Here is a 23,148-nt window from a genome sequence, read left to right on the forward strand (position 1 = left end):
ACCTAGCAAGACAACTTACCCAACGTCTAAACTACAACGTCTAAGTCTACGTACGGGGTAAAGACTTGATGAAAAGTTGTTTTGAGTTTGTGTGTTCATGCTATAGTAATAATATGTACCAGTTATATTTTGTTGGTTATTTTATGTACGTTAACATACTAATGTTTAGCGTGCTAGCGTGTTAGCCTTCTTCTGTTAAAGTGGTGGGCCAAAACAAACCAGATAAAAATGAGCTGGAAAAGTTTTAAGTTAAATGAAACAACTCATTCAAAGATTGTGTCAAAAAACTTGCGATCTTTGTCCTGTGCGAATCTGCTATGTCCGTAGTTTGTGAAGTAAAAAATGTGAACGCAAATTACCTTCCATATCCATATTTCACCAAACCACAGCCCGAAGTGGGTGTAGACGCCGTGACGTCACCCATTGGTTTGTGAACTACCGTTTAGAAGCCTCGAGTTTGGCATTTTGGCCGTCTCCATCTTGTTTTTACTGAAACAAGATATGACCATATTTGGGCAAGAGGGTGGAGCTAGCTAGCTTGGTTAGCTAGGTGCATCTGTAATTCAAGGAAATCAGTGATATTAACTGGGATGCTAATTTTGGCTAGCAAAAAACAGGCTTAAAACAAAACATACTTACGGGAAAAATGAATAACCAGCTCCTAATAAGCTTTTTCAACGGCGCTGATTAAATGTACAAGTCGCTTCTATCCTGATTGTAGGTGATCACTACAAGAGAGACTTTTAGCCCCGCCCTAAAGCCTCCCCTGCTTCCTGGTCTCTGTTCCTCTAAATGGGACCATAATTTACTAAATGAACATCATGCTGTGTTGAAGAAGACTTGAAACTAGAGACTGAGACCATAAACTCATCAGGAAAGTGTTTATTGAGGGAATAAATCAGCTGAGAAGAAGAAACATTTTCTCATAGACTTCTATACAATCACACTTCTTTCTGCAGCCGCTGGAGTCGCCCCCTGCTGGCCGCTGGAGAGGACGCAGGTTTAAGTCGCCCCCTGCTGGCTGCTGGAGAGGACGCAGGTTTAAGTCGCCCCCTGCTGGCTGCTGGAGAGGACGCAGGTTTAAGTCGCCCCCTGCTGGCTGCTGGAGAGGACGCAGGTTTAAGTCGCCCCCTGCTGGCTGCTAGAGAGGACGCAGGTTTAAGTCGCCCCCTGCTGGCCGCTAGAGAGGACGCAGGTTTAAGTCGCCCCCTGCTGGCCGCTAGAGAGGACGCAGGTTTAAGTCGCCCCCTGCTGGCCGCTGGAGAGACGCAGGTTTAAGTCGCCCCCTGCTGGCCGCTAGAGAGGACGCAGGTTTAAGTCGCCCCCTGCTGGCCGCTAGAGAGGACGCAGGTTTAAGTCGCCCCCTGCTGGCCGCTAGAGAGGACGCAGGTTTAAGTCGCCCCCTGCTGGCCGCTAGAGAGGACGCAGGTTTAAGTCGCCCCCTGATGGCTGCTGGAGAGGACGCAGGTTTAAGTCGCCCCCTGATGGCTGCTGGAGAGGACGCAGGTTTAAGTCGCCCCCTGCTGGCTGCTAGAGAGGACGCAGCTTTAAGGAGCTTCTTCCCGCTTGTGCCAAACACCAGTCATGTGATCACATTAGCACCTCGTGAAAAGGCATCTCTGTGATTCGGGGTGAAAAAAAATTTGTTGTTGATTTGTTTTGCAAGGTTTGTCAGAAAACCTCCCTCCTCTTCTTCATCAGCTGCAGCTTCATCCTCCAGCAGACACGGACAAACATACAGGTGGTGGACAGACAGACATGATGTCTGCTGCCCTCACGGACCTCCTCCTCTTCCTCCTCCGGGCTGCTGCTGCTCGTCTCCTCCAAGATGAACAAGATGAAGCGTCTCTTCCTGTTCTGCTCTGAAACGGTGAGTTCGCCGCTAAACTCCCCACATTTAACCCCAGAGCCGCAGCTGACAGTCGGGCTGAGGAGCGCCGACGCACGGAGGCTGTGCGCGGCTGTTTCCAGCTCCAAGCTGCGTCTGAAGCACGGCTTGTCAGCCGCAGATCTCCGGAGGGAAACCTGCTCGTGTCTTTATTCTGTGTGCGGTGTTTTGATGTGATTTGAAAAGACGTGGTTCTCCTGCTTTGGTCCTCCTCCACCGCGGAGCCTCCGTTGCAGGAGCGCGTCTTTACAGGCCGGAGGCACGATGCTGCTCCGCCGCTTTCTGTGGCAGCACCGCGGCTCTTTATCTGCTTTCTGATGGATGGATGAAATATGTTTAAGGCTAAAGATGAAGATAAGACGCTCTAATGTGTCCGACGTGTAAGATAGATCTATTTTTATTAACCATATTTGTGTATTTTTAAGTTTCTTCATTGACAAATTTCACATTTAGTTCGCAGATTGAATTGAAACGAGCTCCATGTTGTTTTCTGGCAGGTACACGAGTACTCAAGTACTGTCCATCAGTACAGTGTTGTGATGCGCTGAAAACAGCTTCATTTTACACCTTAAATGTTTCATTTTTAAATTTAAGTAATATAATAATTTGTAAATAACAGTTCACTTTAAGAGGTGAACCAGCAGACAGCAGCTCTCAGTGTTTTTCCATGAAGAGGTCTTCATCACTGAGAGCAGGAGGATTTAAAGGGGCCAGTTTATATTAAAGACATGATTCATTTTAAGGGACGTTTGTTGCCTTTAATGTCTCAAAGTGAGAATTGTAAAGATGTAAACAGTGTTGAGCGCAGTATTTGATTGTGGTTACCTTAAATATATTACTACTGTATATAGTACAGCTGTCTTTACACAATTAAGCGCTCTAGTACAAATTTAAAGGTGCTTTATTTATGTACAGAGCTGAAACAATCATTAAATAATTGATTTTGATGATTAATTCATCCTTAAAGTCATTTTTCAAACAAAACTGAATGAGATTTTCTGGTTTTCTGTGTTTTATCTCAGTAAACTTGATATATTTTATGCATGTACTTTCTACTTCTACTACATTTCAGAGGAAGGTAAATATTTCATATTCAAACAGTGGTGGAAAGTGACTGAGTTAATACAAGTACAATATTGTGGTACATTGCGCATTTCCATTTATGCTACTTCTACCTTACTGTACATAGGTTTAAGCTACAAAACCACTTGGTTTGGTTTTGAAAAAACAGGTGGTTTGGGTTAAAATAAGTACTTTTCATACCTACAAGACGTTATTGTAAACATTTCGACTTTCACAATGGACTAGAACCCTTGGCTTATTACAACTTAGATCATGATGACGTACAACTTGAGATATTTTGAGAAGTGCTGCATCTAACAATTTATTTTATTATTGATTAAAACTGAAAATTATTACTTTTTAGCTAACTCGCGTACATTTACATTGTTTTAATGTTGATTAATGGACACCGTCCCTTTTTAAATAATCAAAGAGAAAAAGAGGGAAAAAAAGAGAAATATCCATAACCTGAAGTGACGTCGTCAGTAAGGATTAGGGTTAATTCCCTTTACTGAGAGAAAAGAGTAAAAAGTTATATTTGAGAAGCTGGAACCAGAAATATTTTGGTATTTTTTCTTGAAAATTGATTTCAGTGATTGCTTTTTCTGCTGATTGACTAATTGATTAATTGACTGATTTGCTTCCGTTCTGTAATGAGCTACCAAATTCGGCACCTTCAGAAATCTAATAAATACATTTCGTAACTGGATTTTTTTGATGCCAACATAAATCCCACAAATAATCCATCAAACATTTTGAATGCAACCGTTCATATTTTTATCCCAAGACTATTAATATTTAACATACTGAATAGTTTTGCTGCTTCTAAATGTCTTTGCATCCCTGTACGGTGTCCTTGAGTGCCTTAAATAAAATGTATTATTAAAACTTATACACAAACTTAAAGTAGTATACTTTTAATTGTGCTTTATTTACCTTTTTTTTGGACTCACTCATATTGTTTCTGACCATGAAGTGGGACTCTTTGCAATTTAATTAATGTAATGATTAATCTATGATTATTATTATTTTAATATAATAATCAAAGTCTAGTATAAGTCTTTATGTATATGTGTGTGTGTCATGCGCTGGCCTGGTTTCACTGTTTCACCTACTAACCCCACTAACCATCAGTCAGGACGGATGAGGTTACTAAGGATGAAATCCAGGAGTGTAAACACAAAGGCAACGATAAACAGAGCTTTTTCCCCATGGGCTTCTTCACACCCTTAATGGACGACCTCGGGGAAGAGCATCATCCCTGTAGCCACTAAAGTGGATCCCTGCGAAGGATTAATGAAATCAACCGGCAGCTCTGGCTTTTAATTAGCTGCTGCTGAAGGGTTTGAGCTGTTAGGTGGTTATATTTATAAAACTTCTAGTACTAAGAGCAACTAAATCCCGTGCATTCCCTTCACTGATGTTATTAGGAGATTATTGTGAACTGCAACCGCAAGAAGCCTTCTTGAGAATTTACATTTCCCCAGATGGGACTCCTGAAGTGGAACTACGTCTTAATCATATGTTTCCCTCTGTTATTTGAACTCCGCGACAGCTAGCTGAGGCGTGCTGCTGTTCCTGTCAGCGACGGTGGCTTTCTTAATTAGAGATGATACCATCAGTCCTATCTATGTCTTCATTGGAGCCAAAGGAAAAGCATCCTCACCAGGGTTCTTTTAGCTGTTACAGAACATCACTTTAATACCAAAACACTAACCAACGTACCGCCCAATAAACTAACCGAAACATATAGCAACTGACAGAAGGATCACACAACCAACCTACCAATCAAATATCTTCATACACATTTTGAAATGTGCCAAAAGTCCTAAGTAATGTGCCAGAAGTTGGGTGATCATTTCTCTGGAAGCCCCTCTGGTATCAGAAATCTCACAAAAGAAAGAAATCTACCAACCAACCTTGCATGCTGACATGTTGGTGCTATTTCTTGACAGTGCTGTGTGCAGCTTCTTGTCGTCAGGTTTGGTTTTGCCAGGTTTGAGATCATCACGCCGGTAGAGAGACTAAAACCAAAACCAGTGCTCACCAACTGTACTTGGCAAACCCCTTCGTAGCCAGAGACACTGCACAGAAGCACTGGGTGGACAGATACACTGCTGTTCGTCAGGATATAGGTCTACAACATACAGTAATTACAGCTGAGGGTCACAAAAAGTCTTTGGTCAGCTGTGAAAGTCAGTCAGTGATCGTACTAATGACAAATGTTTCTCTCTCCACAGCTCCTCTCTGGTGCAGCAGTCTAGCTATGGTGTATGCCCAGTCATCAAACACAGTTGGTGTCAATCCCTCCTTTTATTCTCCATCTTTCACGTATCAGATGTCATTTAACTACTCTGAGAGGGAAAACTCGACTGTCCTGGCAACCTTACCCACAACTCCCCTTTGCAGCCTCGAGGGCTCATCTTCCAGCCAGCCGAACAGGACCTCTGCCTCGTACGAGCTGACTTCAGGCGAGGTCGCCGTCCTGGGCTTGGTGTTCGGGGTGCTCTGGCTGGTCTCCATCCTGGGAAATGCCCTCGTCTGCCTGGTCATCCATCGGAGCAGACGGACTCAGTCCACCACCAACTACTTTGTGGTGTCAATGGCGTGTGCAGACCTGCTCATGAGCCTGGGTTGCGCCCCCTTCATCCTCCTGCAGGTCGCCTCAGGACGATGGCCGCTGAGCGCCCCTGCCTGCAAGGCTGTGCGCTACCTGCAGCACCTCTGTCCGGGTGTGCAGGTCTATGTCCTGCTTTCTATCTCTGTAGACCGCTTCTATACAATCGTCTACCCCCTCAGCTTCAAGGTGTCGAGAGAGAAGGCGAAGAAGATGATCCTGGCCTCGTGGCTGTTTGATGCAGCCTTCGTGACGCCCTGCCTCTTCTTCTATGGATCCGCATCTACAGACATCAGCCATTGTGACTTTTTCCTTCCGGACAGCTGGGGCAGTATAGCCTACGCCGCGGTTCACCTCCTGTTTGGTTTTGTGGTCCCAGTGGCGCTGATCGTGTCATTCTACCAGCGGGTGGTCCGCTACATCTGGAGGATCAGTGCTGATGGACACACGGTGCGCCGGACAATGAATATCGTCCCACGGACTAAGGTCAAGACCATCAAGATGTTCCTCATGCTCAATTCAGTTTTCTTCCTCACCTGGACGCCCTTCTACATCTCCCAGCTGTGGCACCCGAGGGAGTCTGATGGACCCGGTAGGCAGGGGCTGCTGTTCTTCACAGCCATCGCCTGGGTCTCCTTCAGCTCCGCTGCGTCCAAGCCAACCCTGTACTCGGTCTTCAATGCAAACTTCAGAAGGGGCATGAGGGAGACCTTCTGCATGTCATCCATGAAATGCTACCGCAGTAACGCGTACACCATCACGGCAAGTTCCCGGATGGCCAAAAAGAACTATATTGGCGTGGTGGACATCCCAGTGCAAGCAAAGACGGCCCCCGATACATTTGACCGAGATGTAAAGGAAAAGAAAGTAGCCTGGCCCACTAATGCCAACCCTCCGAATACTTTTGTCTAAGTGAGTTTGGACGGTTTTGAAACTGTGGAGATACAAAAATCTAAAACTTTTCTCTTCAACAGCACATCAGTGTTGGCATGTGGGCTAGCTGGAGACTAACATGATAGCTTGTATTCAACTAAGACAAAATCTCCCAGAAACAGAATGCGTTCAGTTTGTATAAAGGGCTCTTTTCTGACGTAACACACCTTTTGGCAGCCGTTTGAGGTTCTCTACAGCTGTGAACAGCTAGCCGTTTTTATACTTTTAATCATAATTTATTTCTGTGCTGTGTTTTGATGGACCGTTTTGCCACTGATGCATCGGAGTTTGTGTTTTTTTTCAGCTTGTTAGCTAGCTAACCATAGTCTGAGGCCATCTATCAGTGACCTGTCAATGCATCTGATTTGCTGCAGTAATGTGTGTGGTAGAAGCTAACGTTAGTAGTGGCTACTAGCCGTATGTTAACGTTAGCATCGTCTGCTTTGCAGTGTATTCTGGCTGACTCATCTCAAAGACTCACGGTGTTTGTGTTTAATAAAGAGTAACGGAGATGGTAAGAGTTGAAAAGTGGGAGGAGGTTCAGGAGTATTCAGGGTCATTTTTGGCAAAGGCTTAGACGTGTGCTCAGCTAAGGGAGAGCGTAGCTGAAGATTATACCTTTGTAGAAACCTGATAAAACATTCAACTGTTTAAGTCTCTTTAAAATTCCAGATCAGTTTTAGATGAGTTTGGCAACTACACATTTGGCTAAAACACATATGCAAACTCTGGAATATATTCAAGGACAGGCCGTTTTTTCTTTTTTTTAAGGCCAATGCTTACTTTTCAAAATCATACTGAATAAAATATCTGCACATGGCAATTACAGTACGGTTAAAGGTAGGAAAACACTGTGGTTACAGGAAATAAACTATGGTTAAATTAAGGGCTAGGGTTAAGGGAAAGATTGGGGTTTGTAAAAAAGCCTACATGAATTAAAGGTCTGTGTTATAGGTCACCAAACCAGTTCCATGTGGTGTTTTATCACAATCAGCTTCAAGCTCTTCAAAATACTACTTATTTATTCATCACAGTTTTGTCACATTGCACATGTAAGTAAGTAGTGTTGTCGTACTCGAGAACGGTCTTAAGACCACTTTTTGATGGTCTTGTTCTCGTCTCAGACTCGACCGCATTTATTCTTGGTCTCGGACATTGAGGACTTGGGATTTTATTTCAAGACCAGTCAAGACCATAACTTTGGGAATATCAATTAATTGCTTTTGCATTGTTTGATTCATTTGAAACGTATTGCTCCAAATGCAACCAACAACCCTAATTAAAAATGTGTTGTTACTGTTAACGACCGTCCCCGCGATGGTCAGCATGGAAAAGGAGTATTGAATAAAGATGTTTACGTTGGTTTCACCTCTTAGTGTTTGTATATGGGTGTTTTAATGGGAATGTGGATCTTTCAGATCAATTTGAGTACCTCTGATCTCCCTCCACATTTTATTGTGCGTCATGTAATGTGGGGAACTGGTCTTGGTCTCTCCCTCCCTCGGTCTTGGTCCTGACTCGGTCTCAGCCCCTAAAAGTTTTGGTCTTGTCTCGGTCTTGATAAACTCCGGTCTTGGTCTTTTTACTTGGGCTCGGTTTGGGCGGTCTTGACTACAACACTACATGTTAGCAGGCTTCCTGTGCTGATAACCTGCTTTACACTAGATGCTATAGATTTTTTAATTCCTGTCAGACTCAGCTGTACTTGATTTAACATACTAAATAATAACATGGCCGCACTACGTTAACTGTTCACAGTATGCAAATACATCGGTTTGCCAGCAAACAAGTTGAACCAGGCTCAACTTTTCTTCAACACCACGGCAGCAACGCAGCATTGTTTTGTCAGCTGAACTCTAATCAGCTGAGGCTGAACTGTAGTTTTGGATTATTGCTAATATAATAACATTTTATCATTAGCATGTCAGTATGCTAACACGATAACATGAGACAACTAAGGCGACAATACGTCCCTCTTTTTCCCGGACAGGTCTTCTTTTTGGGACCTAAAAAATGCGTCCAGCCAGGTTTTCTAAATCGCCCAAAATGTCTGGGATTCAGCTTTTGCTTTCTAGAGTCGGAATTCATGTGTGCGTTTTTGCATTGCTTTGACCTTCCTCTTTAGGTCACGTCTTCTCGCACGCCACCATTGGCCGGTGGTGAAAACAGGACCTGCAACGAGGAGCGAGCACGTTAGCGTGCATTAAGCCCAGATTAAGTCCAGCTTAGAATGACGATAGCTCAGATCTGTAGAGCCGAGTCTGACAGGTCTGAGATGTTTTTAAATGGCCGCCTTCTCAAAGATTAGTCATGTTACTTTCTTTTAAACGTAATAGGGATGTATGTCAGACTCCACAGCGCTACAGTCTGATCTACCTGTCCAAAGATGATTCTCACCTGTCTTCTCTGCTTTACCTGCTTGTAAAAAAACATTGTGTCTTTGAAACTTTCTGTAAACTGTCAACTATACTGTGATTTGAAGGTCCATGCTTTATCCTTAAAATGAATTCAGTTCAAACATGAGATGCATTTACATTTCCAGTACACGTGGTTCCAATGCTTTTGAAGTTTTGTCAAGATAATGTGCTATGTACAAATAAATTATTTTATTATTTTAAATAAACTTATCCACGTTATTAATACGTGCCATTTCTTTCTTCTTTATTTGATGAATCTGGACTGTATTTCCAATTCAGTGTGCATAAAGTGGGGCTTATTATTAATACTTTGTTTCTGTCAGTTTATTTTAAAAATCTTGAGGATCCTTTTGTGTCCTTTTAAAAATTAAATACATGACTACGCTAATTTAAAAATTAAAATGGCTTTTGAACAGCAGAGGGAAGAAAGGTAACTGACAAGAACACAACTCTTATGTTTGATTAGCTCATCAATGCAGCTTTATCGTCCCTCTGGAGTCTCGCCATTTTCATACTTTTTCAAGGTGCAGCTGGTTCCTAAATTATCTGAACATAAACCTGGAGCTATTTCCAAAACATTTCGAGGCTAAATGTAGCTGTTAACTACCCGAGTCAGGAGAAGAAGTCCTAACTTATGGACACACACCTTCCTGACTTTAGGGCAGGTTTTGGTCCGAGTGGGATTCACAAAGTATTTTAACAGGTTGGTCAGTCCTTGAGAAGTTGGAGGTCCAGAGGATCCTGAGTCAGGGGCTGTATTACAGAAACTTCCTGTCTTAAGTTAAGATCAATAAGTTCTCTCTCGTCACATACGGACACTTTGTCAAGACCCCTCGGTGTTGCTTTTTAACGCCCTTAGTACCCTTCAGCAGAGGTGCGACCAAGTCATTATTTTACAAGACACAAGTCTCAAGTCTACACCTGTCGAGACCGACAAGTTCCAAGTTTCGAGTCCTAAACAAGTCAATGTGCTCGTCACCAAATACCATTTCATATTTTTAGAGTTAAAAATGAAAAAAATCTTCAAATCACGATAATTTTTTTTTGTTCAATATTGAGATCACTATTATGTAACACGAATAAACATAATTTACTTATTTATTGAACTTTTAAAAACTGAATGCTTTGTTTTTAAAACTTATTATGTATGCATTACACCAAAATCTCAAATAGCCCATGAAATAAGAAATAGTAATCCAACATTATTAACTTTAAACAGCATGTTAAGAGCGTAAGAGGATGACAGCAGCGCAGTGCTTCCCCAGGTGGACTGCTTTGTGGTGTCTAGCAAGTTATAGCAGATAACCACCGGTCATCTTGGCACGAGTTGAACTAAACATCACAGCCTGGCTGAGAGAGAGTTTGTGTTCTTTATTGGAAGTATGAGAACCACAGCTGTAAAGTTAAGGGATGCTCTGGATTTATTAGACAAGAATAAATATGCAACGTTTGGTTAGATTAAAAGAGCAGCCGTGGGGATTAAAGAAGTTAGCAACCTGGTGGAAAAGTGATAAGACAGCTTAACAGTTATTCTAAAGTTCGGATAGTTTATTTAAGATTTGGGGATAAGTTAAGATAGGACCGTTGTTTTTGTTACTGTTCATCTGTAATGGCTTTCTTCAGGTCCCAACCCTAACTGACCATGATTACCAAACAGGTTTGGAGGTTTCTGAAGTGCAGCCTTGAACCTCTGATACAGCGCCCTCTGCTGGCAGTTACTGGATTTCAGCCTCAGAACCAGAAACACTTTGCTCCTCCCCGAGGGGAAAATGTTGTGTTATAATTAAAATGGTAAGAAAATAGAAATAATAATGAAATGTTGTAAGTAGATAAAATCTCCATATACAAATAGATGTGTGGTTAACACCCCTAACATGCACTTCATGTGGTACTGATGGCTCTTTTCGATTCACTCTTACTTCTTCCTCTAAGTTATTTATCCCATTGATGCTGTAAGCGCCAAGTCGCTTTGGATAAAAGCGACGAAAATGACAAAACGGAAATAGATATACAGTATCTCACAAAAGTGAGTACACACCCCTCACATTTTTGTAAATATGTGATTCTATCTTCTAAATAACACATCACACAGCCATTTTTAGTGTTTGTATTTAGTACTTCTACAAGACAAGCAGCAGACGGGACTCGAGCATCAGTCAAATACTCTTTTACTATCTTTGACATCTAAAAGAGTTCAGACACAGTTATTGTTGCAAAGCATCAAACTAGTATCAAAGCAGTAAGACACGAGGCATTACATTTACATTACCTCACCGGCAAAAAACAAAATCCTGAAACACATTCAGAAATTAACGCCTGTGAGGATTTGCATGCTGCAACTACTGGATTCAAGTGAGAAACAACAAACAGAAATGTGGAAACTAAATGATGAGAGAAGCTTCTGGGCAGTGAACCCACTCATTGTTCTGTGTACTTCATCGTCACCACATCATTTTACTCTGAAAAACCTAAGTAATAAGTCCAACCTGTTGTGCTGAAACAGACGGACTCGAACAAAAACACAAAACACTCGCACACGCTTCCTCTGAGCAGATATACAAAATACAAAAATATATCTCCAGATTTATCCAACAGACTTATCAACATCGCTGTACATTCCGACTCCCTGTCCTCCTGATCTTTAAAATAACGCTACAGCAGGAAGGCCATCTTTAGTCACGTTTAAAAAAATATAGCCTACTGTAGAACCACGACGAGATTTAAATTCCTAACAATGTAGCGGGGCAGCAACAAGAGCAAAGTACATCCACAAACATGAAGAGCAACATACCTTTAAGTTTAAAACACGGGTCCATTCACAAAATGTTTTTCTTTCTCCACCTTCATCACAGCGATCGGTCAGTCACTCAGAAACACTACGTTTAGAAATCTGTAAAGCTTCACCGATTAGTTGATTATTCGTCAATCGATAAAAATAAAAAAAAGACTCAAAACGATTAAAGAAAATAAGCAAAAACTCTTAATTCCAGCTTTTTAAATGTGAATATTTTCTGGTTTCTTTGCTCCTCTGTGACAGTAAACTGAATATATTTGGGTCGTGACGTCCTCTTGGGCTTTGGGGAAACAGTGACCGACATTTTCACCATTTTCTGAGTTCATGGATCAAACAACTATCTAACTAATCGTTAGTTGAAGTTAAAGTCTGCTTAGAAAACTTTTACAAATCCAAAATTTCTCTAAATGATTCATAAATTAGGAACTTTTCACAATAGGACTAAACGATTTTGAAAAAAAACATCTTACTGTGATTATTTTCATTTTCACTGAAAAACATATTTAAAATGAATTCTGGTGTGATTTTTTTTTTTTTCTCCAGGATCTGTACCAAACAAAGACGTTTTCTTAAGTCTGTAGATTTTCATGTGCAGTCCCGGACGTCTCTGCAGCAAAATGTTTAATTTAAAACGGTATTCTCACACACAAATCATCTTTAACAAATATTGCACCTCCTGCGATTTGAAAATTTCAGGTCATCTAGTGAGTTTGAAAAGATTTCGATTAATCGTTCAGCCCTAATACTCACTAGCTTTACATGGAAAATTTTAAGAAAAAAAAGGAAACTCCATATGAAATGAGAGATTAAAGAACGGATGTCTCAAGTATCCTGTGTTTAGAAATGAGTTTTAAAGAGCAGAATTTTCTCTTTAGGATCACTAGAATGGAAAAAAGATGTTAGAGATTTGAGTTTAGTTTTTTACTGAAACACGTGAGAAGCATTTTTTTAACCCATGCATGCAATGCCCCGCTGGACAGGAAGAACAGAAGAAGAACTGCGGACTTCTGTGGACGTTTGTGCAAAGCTGAACATGTTTGATGCAGCAGCAAGTCTTGAGAAACATGCACGAAAGGTCGCACTGCAGGTAATATTTTGGAATTGATACTGTTAAGCTCTGATTAAAAAATAATTCAGTTCAACCACAGCATGAATGGGTAAAAATCTCAAAAATCTTATCTCATCTTATTAAAACGTCTTCCTTAAAACGGTTCCTCTCTCAACACACACTCCTACGATCTCCATCCACGAAGAACAGCAATGGAGAAGAACCACAGCAGAGATTTCTCTGCACGGACCGACAGCGAGGTGGAACGGTTACTGAAAGGAACACGGGAGGACAGAGAGACGGCGGCGGCGCAAAGTAAATACTGCGACATGCACAGTACAGGTGTATAAGTGTTATTTACACAGTACAAAATATTTTAATATAAATACCAAAACTAAATATTTGCATGACTGATAAGAGCCAATCAGGAAGCCAAAAGGTGAGCGTTTTCAAACTTCTTCGTTTTCAGATTTGCCATTTCAGTCCAGACGGCAGGCGTAAACATAGCCGAAAGTCTGCGTTTTAAAACTGAAGCGTAGGAGTGTGGGTGTAGCCTCAGGCTGAAACTTCCTTCAGAGGCATTTTGGATTTGTAAAAGCTCTAGAAAGCAGACGGTGAGAAACCGTCTCCGACCCTTGATGAAGAACAGATGGGTTAAAAAGGCTTGTTGAATAAAAAGTGTTGAACTGGAGGAGAAATGAGTGACATGTTTAAATTCTGAAGCTTAAACTGGTCTGAAAACATCAAAATCAAAGTTTCAGGAATTACCTACATAAATGCATCTCACTGTTAAAGATATTAGAGTAACTAATGTAGAAAATAAGCCTGTAAGTACATGAATGTTCCCGCGAGTCACTTCAGCTCTTAATGAATGCTTAATTATATTGATTGTAGACGATCGACAGCAGCAGTTTCCCTCCATCAGTCTCTGTCGCAGGGCCGGATTACACCTGGCCGTTGCTGCTGATGCCGTTCTTGCTGTTCTTGGACGACTTGGTGCTGCTGCCGCCTTGAGGCATTTTCTGGTCGTCTCCGGTCAGCAGAGCTTTAATCTCGGAGGGGATCTTCCCCTGATCCATGGCCGAACACCACTGCTTGTACTGGAGGAGAGAAACACAACAACAACAGAGATGAGGCGTGACAAAGAAATACACAACAATCAGGCTTTAAACTTCCAGCTAAAACAGAGTATAACTATGACAAGTACGTAGTATAGTACATATTGTAGACAGTATGAACTGGGACACGTGTCATTACTTGCTGCATCATATTGCAATAATTGCTTGACTGACCGACAGCAAACACCCCCAGGCTTCATCCACACTGCTATGTTTGTTTTAAACCTCAGACCTTCTGAGTCGAGACTAAAACGGTGGATCGCAACAGCTAAAACAGAGAGGTCTGACCCCGTGTTGGTTTTAAACTGCAGGGTAGCGTTTTAGTGCGGACAGGTGAAAACAGGGGACTTTAAAAACGATGACGCCCACGAATCTTCTGCAACTGCGGAGTAGACAATCTGCTTCCTGTTTACACCGGGACGTGCATGCCCACTAGTGTACGTGAAGTGAGTCGTTTTAATATACAGCCCCCTCCACGTGTATCGGAACAGGAAGGCAAGTTCTTTTGTTTTTGTTGTTCACTGAAGACATTTGGGTTTAAGATCAAAAGATGAGACAAGAGTTCAGAATTTCAGCTTTTATTTCCTGGTGTTCACATCTAGATGTGTTCAACAACTCAGGACAAAGGAACGTCCTGAAAAAGAAAGAAACTACTGGTGCACTGAGCAACAGACGTCCAACAGGTCGGCCGAGGAAAACAACAGTAGCTGATGACAGAAATATGGTGAGAGCTGTGAAGAAAACATCAGCAACGACCTCCACAGTGCAGGGTGAAGGTATCACAATCCACTGCTGGAAGAAGACTCAGAGAGCAGAAATATAGAGGCCACACCACAAGATGCAAACCACTCATCAGCAGCAAGAATCAGAAGGACAGAGTGAAATTTGCAAAGAAGTACAAAAGTTGTGGAACACAATCTGATGGACTGATGAGACCAAGATTAATCTAGCAACGTGCTGGAAAGGCCAAAGTGTGGAGAAAGAAAGGAAGTGCTTATGATCCGAAGCTCATCTGTGAAGCATGCTGGAGGTGATGTCATGGCTGCTTCTGGATCAGGCTCATTAATATTTATTGATGATGGAACTGATGATGGTCGCAGCAGAATGAATTCAGAAGAGGACAGAAACATTTTGTCTGCCAGTTTACAGAGAAATGCATTGAAACTAATGGGGAGGAAGTTTATCCTGCAGCAGGACAATGAGCCAAAGCACACTGCCAACAAAACAAAGGACTTCATCAGGAGGAAAAAGGTTTTAGACTGACCAAGTCAATCAGCTGACCTGAACCCAACAGAGCTGCATTTCACCTCCTTAAGAGGAGACTGAAGGGAGAAACACCCCGAAACAAACAAGAAGTGAAAGAAGCTGCAGTAAAAGCCTGAAATAGCATCACACATGAAGAATGCAACAGTTTGGTGATGTCGATGGGTCGCAGGCTTGAGGCAGTTATTGCAAAAGAAGGTTCTGCCACCAAATATTAAATGTTATTTACTTTAAGATTATTTGTTCCACCTAAGAATGCTGTGGTCTGATACAAACGGTGGTTTGTCCTGAGTTGTTTAACACATCTACAAGTGAAAACCAGGAAATGAGAGCTGAAATTCTTAACTCTTGTCTCATCTTTTGATCTTAAACCCAAATGTCTTCAGTGAACAACAAAAACAAGAGTTTCCCTCACCGTTCCAATACTTGTGGAGGGGTCTGTGGATGGAGATCAATTCTCATACGCAGCTAAAGTGCTGGTGTGGGCGGAGATTTATTTAGTTTTAAAACTAAAACATAGTAGTGTGGATGTAGCCTCAGGAAACGTTTGGGAAACACACATCAGCCCTTCTGACCCAGATCAGACGATCAGCACGTTAACATGTAGCGCAACAATGACCAGAGCTCTAAATAATGGATCATTTATTCACCCGTGAGAATTTAATCAACAAAACTACATTAATTGAGGGCGTGCGTGGCCGCCCTGCCGTTCACCGCGTGCTTCACCAGAAACCAGCGCTCAGTGTCTCTAACCTGCTTCTTACCTGAGAGGCACGCCGGAGCTCTGAACTCCCCGGGAACTGCAGTAAATGTGTCGTTCGCAGCTCTTTAAACTCCACAGATCAGGAAAATGATGGAGGAAAAAAAAACGATCTCAAAAGTAACGAGTGACAGCGGGGAAGGTCGAACTTCTTCTCACTCGTGCAGTCGGACATGTTGTGTCAGATTACTGGGGAATAAGTGACTCCAGAAAGAGTTTTAGCTGCCGCCTCTGACATATAAAATGTTTCCGTCCTTGGCCTGAAACAGAGCTCGTTACGGCTGTGGACCTTTTGAAGCACTAATTTATTAATTGAACACGACCTCAAGTGTAAAGTATGAACACTGCCGTTGTTGCTGCCGTCCTCCACTGTAGACCGGTATTTCAATTTTGCGGTTATCGCGACAGCCCTACCTGTGTATTTTATTACACCTATATACTCTAGACTCATGGCTTGAGTTACAGGAAGTTATTCAACTTGTTGAGTCAGTTCCTTTTTGTGTCTTTGGTCATTTGTGTATTTTTCGTGTGTAAAATGTCAAGAATAACTAACCTAGTTCTTTAACAATTTAACATCAGCAGTCCTTTGAACTTACCAGACCAGAGTCTAAATACCAGGGTGGTAGAACTTTCCCAAAGTGCCTTGCGGTGCATTTCTGATTGATTGAGTCGAGCATTTCAGGCGTTTTGCTGCTACTGTTTGTCTCTTTTCCAACGTTGACTCAATGACATTCGCAAACCAATAAATCACGATCAGCACCCAGACAGCACACAAGTCTCTCCGATGTCGTACGTCGGCATCATATTTATAGCTGGGAAACATCAGCTGGTGTGCAGCGATTCCTGCTGTGTGTTTACAGCTAACAGCTGATGGAGTTACGCTAAACACTGGCTCCAGAGTTATTGTTTAAAGTCTTCATCAGTCAGGAGGTTTCTAAAACCTTTTAGTTCCTGAATAGTAGATCCTGGGTCTAAAAAAAAAAACTACATCAGAATTGTTCCTTCTTCACATCCTGTTTGTTCGTTTCTGTCAAAATCTTGTTTACTGTCCTCACGTGTGACTCTAGCGTCAAGCGTTTGTAAATCAAAGTATTTTTTTAAAAATCTGGATATTAGTGCTACTAATGACTACATGACCAAAGTGTTTCGTTACCATCTCCAGCTCCTCCCGCAGAGCGCAGATGGCTCTCTCCTTACTGGAAACCAGTTCCTCCAGGTACTGGTACCTCAGCTTCTTCCTCGCTCTGCACTCTCTGGCGCTCTGACGGCTTCGTTCCAGTTTGGCCTTCAGGTCGATCTTTGCAGGTTTGCGGCCACGTTTGCCCGGTTTCTTAACTTTACCAGCCACCATCTGACAACACGGACAACAGAGTTATTTCTCAACCTAGAATGACAGCATGGTTATTTTCACATAGTTTTTATTGGGCTGAATTTTTCAACAATAATCCGTCTGCTGCATCAATCTTTATGAAAAAACAGAGGGCAGGAATAAACATTTCCTCCAACTGCCTCACCTCCTGCATCTCTACCTGTTCTACCATCCAGACATCACAGATCACCTCATGAACATAACAGATACATGTGTATTACAGCTAATCAGGAACACACACATAAAAACTAAAACGATCAAGTTGTATTATCCAGAGTTGGGACCAAGTCATTGTCTTTTTGGATTTTGTCATGTTAAATCTAAAGTCATCATATTTCTGACTCGAGTCCGAGTCGTGTGAAGTGTGAAGTCCACACCTCAGCTTAAAACTGAGAGAAAAGCACCTCCTCCTAGCTGAGACCAGTTCAGGGTCACATGTACTAAATAAGTTACTGTCATCATGAGTGTGTAAAGTGTGAATTTAGTGCTCATTAGTGGTATTTTTAACATTATAATGACTGAATTATTATGAATGATGACAACTGAAAAGATCAGGTTGTATCACCACTTTCAGAACCACAACTATAATTCCATTTATAAAAAGGTGCACAGTAGTGTCAAGCAGCTTTCCCAAATTTAGTAATTGGGTTTAGCTTGAGTTAAACAGGTCTGAGATCTGCTGTCCACCATTTCAGAATATCAGAAGGAGCTTTATTGCCAAGTAGTGTTCACCACATACCAGGAATTTGGTGATAAGGTGCTACACGCAGACAAACATATAACTGATATAAATAAATGTAGAAATATCTAAATATGGAATAAACAATGCAAGTTATATAAGAATATTAAAGAGAATAGAGAAAAATAAAACAACTATTTGCAGAACAAATTCATTATTCTGGGTTTGTGTTGTGCAGATGGATTGCAACGAAATATATAAAGTGACAATATAAAAATATAGAACAAGGATTTGTGCGCAATATGCCGGTTTGTGCATGATATGAAATGAAATAGTGTATACTGTGTGCAGTGACACACGTATTATTTGCAAGGGGGGAGTGTCAGTGGGGGACCTGGGCCTTGTTGATGAGGATAGCGGCCTCCTGCCAGAGAGGAGAGTCTGAAACAGTTTGTTTTTATCTCATCTTTATTCTCTTTATTTTATCTTTTGTTGTGTGGTCATTGTGTTGGACGTAGTTGTTGTTTTTGTTAAAAAATAATGATTATACAAAAATGGGTTTGTTATTTAGCCTGCCCTCATTGATAATGCAAACTACATCCAACAAAAACTCAGTGACCTTCACAAAGGGAGGATTTATTACAGGACTATTGTATTAGACCGCATTTGTTTCAGCTGACTTGGGGCTACCTGACAAAATGTCAGCTGGCTAACCTTCATACCAGACTCACTCACAGTAAAGAGGACATTAAGCAGCTGGGTCCAATAACACCACGAGTCACTGGTTAATACAAAACTAGAACTTATATCAGACATTAGAGTTCTTCTCTAAAAATAAGAAGTACCACAAAGTTTTAAGTAAATTTAACATCACATGACATTTTATCAGAATAAAAAAAGGACATGAGCAAACCACCCTAGATTATCTGGTTAAGTTATTGATCCATTTATACAGAAATCCAGTGACAGAAATCCAACGTTAGGATTTCTACGTGTTTGCTTACTGTACTGCTAGCCGTGTTAGCTAGCCACACTGTTACGTACATATATTCTACCACAGCTAGCTTCACACAAGCTAGTCAGTTTACATTTAGACAGTTAAATTTACAGCCAGTAGCCTCATTTGGACTGTAACCTAGTGTTGGTTAAATTATAAACTGTAAATTAAGAGTTAGCATGTCGCTAATATAATAAAAACAAAGCAGCTGTGTGTTAGCTTCTGTTAGCTTCTCACCTTGTTTTCATCCATTGTGGTGAACGCTAGCGTGCTAGCAGCTAACTCGCGTTAGCCGCAGTCAGCTAATGGCGCAGTTATTTAAAACCGCGAGATAATAAATGAGATAAACTTCAGTCAGTCCGCGTTAACGGAACAAAAGCGAACCGAGACAATTAGCGTGATGTTTGTTTTACTGTGTTTACATCGTGTTTCCTGTTGACGTGACGCGCTTACGTCAGCTTCCTTCTTCTTTTTATTTTATGGCGGGTTGAACTTTAAAGGTGCACACCGCCCCCTACTGCACCGGAGGATGTAGCATGAATTGTAGCCTGTTTGAGAGGACTTTTTTACATCATCATCATCATCATAATAAATAAAACAAATAAAAATAAAAACCTAAATCCTATAAAATGTCACTATATTCTTCAGATTGTTTCTGCTTGTCTGTTACCCCATCTCCTGTTGTTACGTTTATGTTTATTCGTTTAGCTGACTGACAAAGCGATATATGTAAGAGGTTGCACGCCTCTGGAGCAACAAGGGGTTAAGTGTTTTAAAAAGGCACGTGTCTTTTCCACTGCACCATCACCACCTCCCTAATTCCCAATAAACCTCCACTTCCTTCCTGCCTGACTCATCTTCTGACTTATCCTCTTGTCCTCTCGTTCACCTGATTGACTTTCACCTTATTAAAACAATGTTTTATTTATGATCAAACCTTAGTGTGGTTAAAACGCTCTCCACTCTTCTATTCATTCTAGTCAAACCCTGTGCATTAAAGGTTCAGTGTGTAAGTTTTGGTGGTATCTAGGGGTGAGAAGTGGACCTCTGAAAGGAGCACCTGTTTTTAAATCTCTAAGATGTAAAACTAGTTGTAAGGGAGGAAATAAAATTGGAAATGTTGTTTAATTTCTTATTTATTTTATCTAAATAATCACATTATCCTCCTGTTTTCTTTTTTTTAAGAGCGAAAATCCAAACAGGCCCCTTCTGATATTTTGCATATCACTGCACAAACTGTGCCATATTCCACATTTCCTTTATTTTTCTTTCATTTTTATATTTTGTCAATTTTTACATTTAAATATAAATCCTCTCCCCCTGTATCAACAAATCTGTAGTAATGCACATGTAAATAACAGCCACATTGTTTTTTCTTACAGTTCTTTTATAACTCTGTTTATTCCATATATATATACTTTTACATTTATTTATGTCAACTCTATGTTTATGTCTATGTTTTCCTCTATGATTCCTGGTACGTGTGAAATACTACTTTGCAATAAAGCTCTTTCTGATAATGATTCAGTTTTTATCTAATAATACTTTTCTTAATGTCCAGTTGGAGCTCAGTCTGTTGTTTTTTTTTAATTCAAAATGTTATTTTTTGCTGTTACATTTTTGACAACTTTAATGTTGTAGATGATTACACCTTATAAATGGTTATAATGTGCGGCTGTATAATAGAGGGTTGTTTGAAATGATACCTCAGTAATATAAAAAAAGAGTTTGACTACACAAAGGTTAAAACTTGGGAGTTTGTTTTTGCCAATGTGGAACCATTGTCCACTGTCAAAGAAGGTAAAATGTTAGAAAAGCCTAATATTATCTTTATAATAAAAGTTATTGTTAGTGTATTTCTCACATGTTAAAACAAAGCAACCCGTGTTTTACAAAATTTGTCTCCAACTTTTTCTGTCTGGTACATTCTGTGAAAAAGTCCATTTATGAAAAGTTGTCTCTGCTTCCTGTAACTGAGATTTTTGTCATTGTTCAGTGACTCAGCTTAAGTTTGGTCAGATGAACAGAAACCTCAGTTCACCTGACAGAAAGATTAGAACTTTCTCTTCCCTTTACCTCCCTGTTCCACTTCTGCCAAATCTTTTCACTTCTCACTCTGATATTGTCGATATGGAAGCTCATTTCTGCCAACAAAAAAATTAATGAAATGTTAAGAATGAACAAATGAAGTGGACAAAGCCGCTGTGACGTCACCCGTTGGTTTGTGGACTACCGTTCTGGCATTTTGGCCGTCTCCATCTTGGCTCTGCTTTGTTATTATTATTATTATTATAACAAAAGTACTTCCTCCTTTGCTACCATCTTACGGCCACTAGAGGTTTCAGCCACAATAAGTGTAAATGTGGGTCATAATGGGTGACTTAATGCGGCGATTAGCAACGCTGGCTTAACATGATGAATGCTGGACTTAAAATAAGGCTTGTTAGTTAGAAATTATGTCCGACTTCACAAGTTTTCTGAGTCTGAATCTTTTGCCTGATCATCACCATCACATCTGCCTTTGCTAATAAGATATACTTTATTAATATTTATCAATGCTGCCAGATTGGACGTTGTTCAAAGCTCACACACTCCACGGGAAGTAGAGTGTTTCCGGCTTGGCGGCAGTGTTTTTAAACGCCACCCCTGCAGTCGCCTGCAGCTTGTGTTTGACTTTTGATGAAGTCATTGAAAGTCAGACGCAGTCATCTCAAACGCACATGGTAACGTGCTTCAACAAACGACCCATATGGTTGTTTTTCTGGTGAGAACAGACTGAAAAAACTTCTGCTCCTTTTAAAAAAAACTATGGCTGTTTTATGTGAGTGACCCTTCAGAAGCTCATTCCTGACACAAACACTCAGTTTAACAATCCAGCCAAGCCATTTAAAACGCACTTTTCCTGGACAGCGTGATTACACTAACATTGGGTTCAGTATCTTGGTGTCTTCCAGCTCTGCAGCAGCTCAGAGCTTTGATCGTTTCATTCACATTCATCAGGTCAGAGTTATGCATGCATGCTAATTGCCCCAGTATGAAAAACCTTTCAGCTGTCTTCTGCTTTCATCACATCCATTGTCCTCAGTCTGCTCAAACTGAAATTAACTGAAATGCCGCACCTCAGAAGCTGCATGAGAATTAGCTGATTAATAAACTCACCAAATAAAGATGCAGTCAGTCTTTTTCAATAGCAGGGAGCTGCTGGTTTAAGCTGTGATTACAAATCACTGAGCAAGCCAAGATTTTCTGCAACAAAACAGTTACGGTTCTTTACTAGGCTGCTCCCTATGTGATTATCACATACTCAGATCCTTTCCTTCAGAAAAGCTACTAATAACACTGTGAAAACAAAGTTAAAGTCCTGAATTCAAAACTTTACTGAAGTATGTTATAATAATGTGCAAGTATAATCAGAAAAGACCCTTAAAGTACTCGTGTTGCAGTGTTTCTCTTTTATATCTGATGTTTCTGGATTAATATTCCTGCTGCATTAAAGTGGAGCTCATTTTAACTCCTTTATATCCTGTTGAGTAGTTTAATCTGCAGCAATGCATCATGTGTTTGAGGACGCAGTATCTCTGAATAGTCAGAAAAACAGAATGTTGTCAGCTTTGTGACGATGCATTTTCCCGCTGATCCAAGGAGGTTTAAAGAGTTTATCCAGCTGGAGGACGAGGAATATGAAGGAACTCTTCATCCTGCAGTTTAACGCCAACTAACTAAAGCCGTCAGACACATGTAGTGGAGTAAAATGTACAATATTACTTCCGAGATGTAGTAAATGAGTAGAAGTAAAGCTTCATGAAATGAAAATACTCAAGTAGAAAAGTAAAGTACCTCGACTTTGTCCTTATATTCGTTTTATCACAAACATCTAGAGATACATGGACAGGAAATGGATGGATGAACTCTATTCTTTTTTACTATATATATATATATTTTTTTTAAATCTGTCTAAAGTAGTAACTAAAGCTGCCAAACACATGTAGTGCAGTAAAAAGTACAGTATTTGACTCTGAGACGTGGCATAGAAGTATAAAGTGTCATAAAATGGATAGTCAACTTTAGTACAAGTACCTCAAATGTATACTTAAGTACAGTACTTAGTTACAGTACCACTGCTTAACACTTTATCTGTTTCCCCCCCAGCAGAAATAAGCGTAGGGCAGAGTTATATTTTAATTCAATTCAATATGCTTTATG

The 23,148-nt window shown here is 40.7% G+C and overlaps 2 protein-coding genes across 2 annotated transcripts; one reads left to right on the forward strand and one right to left on the reverse strand.

Annotated features, from left to right (window-relative positions):
* The first annotated feature begins 1,489 nt into the window (after window positions 1–1,489).
* On the forward strand, window positions 1,490–9,149 carry gpr19 (G protein-coupled receptor 19). The gene is made up of 2 exons (XM_038707456.1): window positions 1,490–1,870; window positions 5,191–9,149. Exon 2 carries the CDS (start codon window positions 5,217–5,219, stop codon window positions 6,477–6,479), a length of 1,263 nt encoding a protein of 420 aa, XP_038563384.1. The 5' UTR covers window positions 1,490–1,870; window positions 5,191–5,216; the 3' UTR covers window positions 6,480–9,149.
* A 1,860-nt stretch (window positions 9,150–11,009) lies between these two features.
* Window positions 11,010–19,403, reverse strand: crebl2 (cAMP responsive element binding protein-like 2). The gene is made up of 3 exons (XM_038708472.1): window positions 19,183–19,403; window positions 17,054–17,251; window positions 11,010–13,859 (listed from the first exon to the last, which is right to left on the reverse strand). Exons 1-3 carry the CDS (start codon window positions 19,195–19,197, stop codon window positions 13,704–13,706), a joined length of 369 nt encoding a protein of 122 aa, XP_038564400.1. The 5' UTR covers window positions 19,198–19,403; the 3' UTR covers window positions 11,010–13,703.
* Window positions 19,404–23,148: the final 3,745 nt, after the last annotated feature.

The sequence above is a fragment of the Micropterus salmoides genome, unplaced genomic scaffold, assembly GCF_014851395.1.
Source record: "Micropterus salmoides isolate LMB-PRFRI ecotype aquatic unplaced genomic scaffold, ASM1485139v1 Ms_hic_scaffold_9, whole genome shotgun sequence".
NCBI lineage: Eukaryota > Metazoa > Chordata > Actinopteri > Centrarchiformes > Centrarchidae > Micropterus > Micropterus salmoides.

Coding starts and splice junctions, on each gene's coding strand:
- crebl2 (XM_038708472.1), bottom strand. Junction 13,860..17,053: donor TGCGGGAGGAGCTGGAGATG/GTAACGAAACAC, acceptor TCTCTCCTCCAG/TACAAGCAGTGGTGTTCGGC.
- gpr19 (XM_038707456.1), top strand. CDS start 5,217: ATGGTGTATGCCCAGTCATCAAACACAGTTGGTGTCAATCCCTCCTTT.